This window comes from Centropristis striata, chromosome 12, assembly GCF_030273125.1.
Source record: "Centropristis striata isolate RG_2023a ecotype Rhode Island chromosome 12, C.striata_1.0, whole genome shotgun sequence".
Taxonomy (NCBI): domain Eukaryota; kingdom Metazoa; phylum Chordata; class Actinopteri; order Perciformes; family Serranidae; genus Centropristis; species Centropristis striata.
Window position 1 is genome coordinate 8,253,950 of NC_081528.1, and position 7,098 is coordinate 8,261,047.

Below are 7,098 nucleotides of genomic sequence, written 5' to 3' on the forward strand. Positions count from 1 at the left end.
CATGCAACTAAAATCAAAAATTGGTTTCTGCACAGAAAAAAAAATTAAATAAAAATAAATGTGCATTAAACTTATAATTAAGTGTAATTATGATGAATGGAGTATTTCAAAAACTTAGAAATATATGTACAGAAGAAAAATAATATAATTGTAATAATCATAATAATCATATAACCAATAATAATATTGATAATGAACTAACTATATATATATATTATAATTATAATTATAAAAAACATTGAATTAATAAAATTAAGTTGTTAAGAAAAAAATATTTTATTTTATTTTGTGTGCAGTTCTCACTCCGCGGCAGCAGGTGGCGCTGATGATCATAAACTGCTGTGTTTTGGTTTTTTTCAACCACCGTAGAGTTTCAAGATGGCGTCGCAGTACTACCAGGAGATGCAGGAGAGCTTCAAAAATAACAACAAAAGTCGTGAATTCCCGGCTCACACAGCTAAAGTCCACTCGGTGGCGTGGAGCTGTGATGGCAGGAGACTCGCCTCCGGATCTTTTGATAAAACAGCGAGCGTTTTTATCCTCGAAAAGGACCGATTGGTGAGTTCAGCTAGCATGCTAGCGTTAGCCTCGTTTCAGTGAACGAATGAATGAATGTTCAGGATTTGTCCCGGTAAACTTAATGTAATCTGTCGGTCCACGTGTATATAAACACCACAAACCCACTGCCGAAATAATGTCTGGACACAATCAGTAAATAAAAATTAAATGCAGAGACATGTTGTCTTTAATATCTGTCTTTTTATACGTTTTTACGTCTTGTCCAGTCACGTTAACCAGCACTTGAAATCAAATATTATATCGTCACCCTGTTAAAATAATCGCCTAACTAATTTTTTCAAGTTCTGCAGGAAACACAAAAAACTTCACCAAAAGTGTAACATATGACATTGATCATTTCACTCAAAAAGGATGTAACAAAGGATGGCTATTGGCATAGTAATAACACTGTGTGTAAATTCTGTAACTTTAGAGAAATAAATGACAAATTAAAGGCAATTTTTTGAACATACCTTTGTGACTTAAGCAAGATATGGTAACACTTTATTTTGAAGGTGTCTACATAAGAGTGACACAAGCCTGTCAGAAACATGACATGACAAGTATCATGAGCATTAATGTTACTTCAAAGTGTCATTAATGTTCATGACACATCCCATGTCATGTTTATGACACGCTCATGTCACTCTTATGTAGACACCTTCAAAATAAAGTGTTACCAATATTACTGTCAACAATAAAACACTGATAAACTAAACTGATAACTAAACAATCTCCCTCTAGGTCTTCTTTGCTGGGTTATTATCTGATGAATGTGGCAAATTGTCAAAGAAGTGATGATCTTTAAGGGGTAAAATCACATGATCTGATCAACTGAGGATGTAGGTGATTTTACCATAGGTGGCCGGTGTCATGAGGAGATGATTTAGGCTAAAAAAAAAAAAAAAATTGACAAAAAATGACGTAGGCGATATGTAACTTATGCTGGTTCTGTGTTGACATTTCAAACGTTATAACACTTTGAACATGTGTCGGAGTAAAGAGTGATTCATAGTGATTCATAGTGATTGAAATACTTGTTTCTTTAATCAATGTTTCTTGATTTGGTATGCTAATAAACAAGTAAACACCAAAATTGCAGGTTTTCTTAATGATGTCCTGAATGACGAATGAACAAATTAGAAAGATATCTGAGTTACACTTTACTTACCCTCGTCCTGATTGGCCTTTTTAATATTATTGTTGCATAAAACACTGGTTGATTTGACAATGAAATTAACAAGCAGCATGTAGATAATTGTTGAATGGAGTGATAATATGGGAACTTTTATTTGGCTACATGTAATTACCAGTTATGGTGGTTTTGCATCCACGTTGTTTCCCAATTGTGGGCACTTTTGTAGTTCTCTCACGCAAGTGGGAAATGTTAGAAATTGTTGTTTTCAAATATTTTTTTCTATAAGAACTTATGTCTGAGGACCCTGATTCGGGGATTTGGGGCTTCATTATACCTGTTAAATGCGAGTTATTTCTGTCTCCAGGTGAAAGAGAACAACTACAGAGGTCATGGTGACAGTGTGGATCAGCTCTGCTGGCATCCAACCAACCCAGATCTGTTTGTCACAGCGTCCGGAGACAAAACCATACGTATCTGGGACGTCCGCACCACCAAATGCATCGCAACTGTCAATACAAAAGGTGGGACCTAAGTTCATATGGTGGCTGTTGTTTGAGCCACAGGAGCTTTCAGAAATATATTCCAGTAGCAGCTTGTTTCATATGTATCTTAAAATAATAGAAATAATAAATATAAATTTGTTTTGATGTAATTAAACAGTAAGCAGTGAAATGGGCAATCACTCTGTTTTCAGTTTTGCTCTTTTCAAGAGTGAAATGTGAGCTACTATTACCATGAAAGCAGTCATATAAACAGAAATAGTATACGAGAACTTTTTTTTACAAACTCTTGTCGGCCAGAAGCTTCACAGCAGGACCCCAGACGCTAGTTTTTACAGTAACACATTCTGAATTACACCTCCTACGACTGAGAAAGCCAAAGAGACACTCTGCCTCCTCCCTGCTGCTATGTTTCCCTCTGTCCACATGCACAAAAGTAAACTATTTTATATACTATAAAACATGCAAGATATTTCATTTATGGGGTCCTTTTCCAAAAGCAGGGACACAGAATCCCTGATTAAAGCACTGTCATTTCTTTCTTAAGTCTCATACAATTCTTGTCTTTGTGTTTTTTAAGGAGAGAACATCAACATCTGCTGGAGCCCTGACGGTCAGACCATCGCCGTGGGTAACAAAGATGATGTGGTGACCTTTATTGATGCCAAAACGCATCGCTCCAGGGCAGAGGAGCAGTTCAAGTTCGAGGTGAACGAGATCTCCTGGAACAACGACAACGACATGTTCTTCCTTACAAATGGCAACGGCTGCATCAATATTCTGAGGTAGGAAACCAAACAGAGGAAAGCAGGTAAAAACTGGATTAAACAGAAGACAGCTTTGCAGAATTTCTCCTGAGAATTCATATATTTCCCCTCAATGAAAAGCTGTCTGAGTACTGTGCTCTCAATCAGATTTCACGCAGTGACACCTGCCAGCCGTCAAGTGAAGCCATGATCAGCTCAAGGTGCCGGTAGACTGTGAGCTGAAACTACAGAGCAGCCAGAGCCAGAACCTGCTGCAGAAAAACGTTGCAGAAGCAGAATTGAGCATTTTAGTCTCAAAGTAGAGATGGGCTAGTCTGGATATGTAAACATCAATTTCTGTTGCTTTACATACGTCATCTGGTATAACTGATACGATTGGCTAAGAGCTACGTACAGACGTTTATGATAGACATTCGTAGCGCCCAATAAACGGCTCTGGAGGATCGTAAACCACGCCTCCTCTACGGAGAAATGAATGGCTGGTTTCCAGACTAATCTCATTTGTGATTAGTCTGGCGTTAGCCAGGCTACCTGCATATAGTGGACATGCTACAATTTAAGACACAAGAAAATCACACATCCACTAATACAACAACAAACTGTGCTCAAGTATTTTAAGTGGACTTGTATGTTGCTGGTACAACAGAAAGAAGCCAGTATAGTTCTGGATCTAGCAGACATTTTGAGTTGAATACAGAATTGGACGGCTGTCACATTCTGCAAACTCAGAGAAACCGTTCAGTCGACAGACAGCAGAGAAGATGTGAGTAGCTTCATGTGGACCTCTGTTGAAGCCCGTCTGAACTTTATAAACATCTAAGATCTTCTTCTACCCATAAGAACATGCATTGAGGGGTTTTCTACCATATGCAGGATTTTATTCTCAGCCTTTGTGGTTTCGAATAAAGACACAGTGAAGTCTGAGAATTACATAAATTATTGTAAATGGTAATGGATTGCACTTATATTGCGATTTTATCCAAAGTGCCTTACACTACACAATACGCTCATTAACCCACTCACACACACATTCGTACTGGTGGCAGAGGCTACCCTAAACGGTGCCACCTGCCACCATTGGGAATTCATTCACACACCGATGAACGCAGCATCGGGAGCAATTTGGGGTTCAGTATCTTGCTCAAGGACACTTCGACATGGAGGCTGCCATGGTCAGGGATCGAACCACCAACCTTCCCAGCAGTGGGTTACCGCTCTACCAACTGAGCCACAGCTGCTAAAATTAAACAAACATCAGCTGAATCCTGCTGTCGTCACTTGCAGTCATGTTTTAATTTCTGGCGCGTCTCTACAAAATGCAACAAAAGAAACCCAGCCAGTTAAGTGGAGCTTTTCTTTCAGGGTTCTTGGGTAATCCACAGTTCATCTTATTAAGCTTTTACCAGACACTTTCTCACGTTGTTGTTGTTGACCTGTATACGGCACAAGGTAGAATTAAAACAAACCCCACATGCACCTGTGTTCTAGATCTTGTTAAGTTATTGTTACATATTACTGTATGACAGTCTATAGAAGGGCTTTTTGGAGCTGAAATGACCAGTTTGTTTGTTTACAGTTATCCAGAGCTGAAGCCGATCCAGTCCATCAACGCTCACCCGTCCAACTGCATCTGTATCAAGTTCGACCCCACGGGGAAATACTTCGCCACAGGAAGTGCCGACGCCCTCGTCAGCCTGTGGGACGTGGACGAACTGGTGTGTGTCCGCTGCTTTTCCAGGTCAGTGTTTAAATGCTTCAATGGCAGTACACAATATTTAGCATTTTTATCTGAAAATAAATCAAAGAAATATGTATTCATTATGAATTTTGTTTGATTTTTGGAAGGGAAATTCATACAACTTGTTTCATTATGATTGATCTTGTCATTGCTGCAGGCTGGACTGGCCGGTGAGGACGCTGAGCTTCAGTCATGATGGGAAGATGTTGGCGTCGGCCTCCGAGGATCACTTCATCGATATCGCAGAGGTGGAAACAGGTTAGTGAGAGAGACAGAAGTGTGTCAAACTCTTTGTCTGCTGCATCTAAGACTTTGGCAGGAGATAGTTAGCTTCTGGACAAAAACAGGCAAAAGACAAAACAGTTTTCTGGATAAGACTTTGTGATTATTCACAAACATTACTCACACAAGAGCTTACATTTTGCAAGACATATATTTATTGCAAGTCTTGCAAGTTAGACTGTGTGTGGAAGTCTTTTTAAAATTAAATGTTTTTAATCTAATCATCTCTCTCCTACACACCTGACTATGACATTGAAGATTTTTCCTGTTTGGAGTCACATTTAAATGGAAAATCCCCCTCAGATTCTTCTGAGTCTCTTGTAGTTATCCTCTGTGTCTGAATGTCAGTGAAAAGCTAAAGTTTCAAAAGATGAGGGTTGATGCTTTTTGGGATTTTTAACCTATTGGGTATGCCCAAATGGCAACGATTACATCAGTAGAACTATAAGGCCAAATTGCATGTGTGAGGCATTTGGAAGGTGTATGATCTAGTGTCTGAAAGTTTACTTGATAAGCATGTGGCTAAAACACAACCTACACTACATAGTTTCAAACAGGACTAAAATATTTGCATTGGTTCTTTATAATAAATCCTATTTGAATAACAATAACTAGGACATGCTCGATGCCCAAACTGTATAAATCTCCACATTGCTTCTACATCTTGTCAACCACACCTGTGTACAATTCTCTCTCTAGGCCTAATCTTATAAAAGCTATATTTTTTTGTTTCTGGTGTCACTGGGTAGACACTGTTCTATAGTACATGAAAAAAGAGGTATAGGATAACTGTAAAGAGTGAAAAATTTACATAAAGGTGAGTTTTAAGATATTAAATCATTGAAGTGTTTTTAATCACGTCCTGATCTGTTGCGTGTGTGCAGGAGAGAAGCTGTGGGAGGTTCAGTGTGACTCTCCAACCTTCACGGTCGCCTGGCACCCGAAGAGGCCGCTGCTGGCCTACGCCTGCGACGACAAGGAGGGCAAATACGACAACAACCGAGAGGCGGGAACAGTCAAACTGTTCGGCCTCCCCAACGACTCCTGAGACAGATCAGCTGAGTTTTCCTTTGTTAAACTAAACTCTTTCCCTCCAACTCTTGTGATCAGTCAGACCTTAGGAGAAAGAGAAACATAATAGAAGCATCATGAGATCAAACATACATCTCCGAGGTTACTGCTGCTTTGCTCTTAAAGCAGCAGTAACCTTCAGCCACCAGCAGGCGGCGCAGCCGTCCTGACTTTCCTCTGAAACAGCTGACTGCTTCATTCCCTGTTTGTATACACAGAAACAAACACACGTGCTGTAATATATGTTGTTTTTTATGTAAAATAGCGGTTTTTGATATTAAAATTGGTCTCTTTATAAAAATTGTTTGTCTTGAGCTCTGATTGCTAAATTAGGATGTTCAAATGTCAAATTCATAAGGAGCATATTTACATTTTTAAGGTGGAACGAGCCAGGTTAAAGTTTGGTTTCTTAACTGGAATAAATTCAGTTTCATTCTAAAATAGAAAATGAAATCAACTGATACCCGATATTCATTTCACATGTTTGTTTTTTATTATTATGTGAAAATGATCCAACAGCATTCCGGTTTGTACAGTATTTATTATTCATAACATCTATACATTTCTATTATTCCGTGTGTTTATCATTTTGTTGCCGCGGGGCCGAGCTGCAGAAGGAAGCGTGAAGTCTGAGCAGGAAAACACTCATTTAATTACCCTGGACCTTGAACCGTCGCTGCCTGCCTGCAGCTAGCGTGTGTATCGGATAATAAAAAGGAGGGGGGGGTGAAGTAAACATACACTAACCCAACATACACGCACAGAAACCCAACAGCCCAGAAAACACTCCGCACACGAGCCAAACAACAGATTGATATATTAGTTTTATATGCTGGACTCATTAAATATTAAATTCAGTTCACTAATATAATGGAGGAACCTCCCTTTACTGCAGCTGCTGAAATTACCTTCATTTCACTGTAATAACTCAATTACATGTCGGGTTTCTGCTTCTCTGCTGAGGGGCAAATATAAGGAATTTAAGAATATGTGGGGTTTTTTTTATCATTGAGCAAAAATTTCCATAATAACCATTTTTTAACA

The 7,098-nt window shown here is 38.9% G+C and overlaps 1 protein-coding gene across 1 annotated transcript; it reads left to right on the top strand.

The window, feature by feature from the left end:
- The first annotated feature begins 359 nt into the window (after positions 1-359).
- thoc3 (THO complex 3) lies at positions 360-6,355 on the top strand. The gene is made up of 6 exons (XM_059346313.1): positions 360-558; positions 2,061-2,217; positions 2,777-2,981; positions 4,540-4,701; positions 4,859-4,959; positions 5,868-6,355. Exons 1-6 carry the CDS (start codon positions 379-381, stop codon positions 6,029-6,031), a joined length of 969 nt encoding a protein of 322 aa, XP_059202296.1. The 5' UTR covers positions 360-378; the 3' UTR covers positions 6,032-6,355.
- Positions 6,356-7,098: the final 743 nt, after the last annotated feature.

Excerpts from the sequence above, each read along its gene's own strand:
- thoc3 (XM_059346313.1), top strand. The coding sequence starts at position 379 with ATGGCGTCGCAGTACTACCAGGAGATGCAGGAGAGCTTCAAAAATAAC. Across the intron at positions 559-2,060 it reads TCCTCGAAAAGGACCGATTG|GTGAAAGAGAACAACTACAG; the intron begins GTGAGTTCAGCT and ends TTCTGTCTCCAG. Across the intron at positions 2,982-4,539 it reads GGCTGCATCAATATTCTGAG|TTATCCAGAGCTGAAGCCGA; the intron begins GTAGGAAACCAA and ends GTTTGTTTACAG.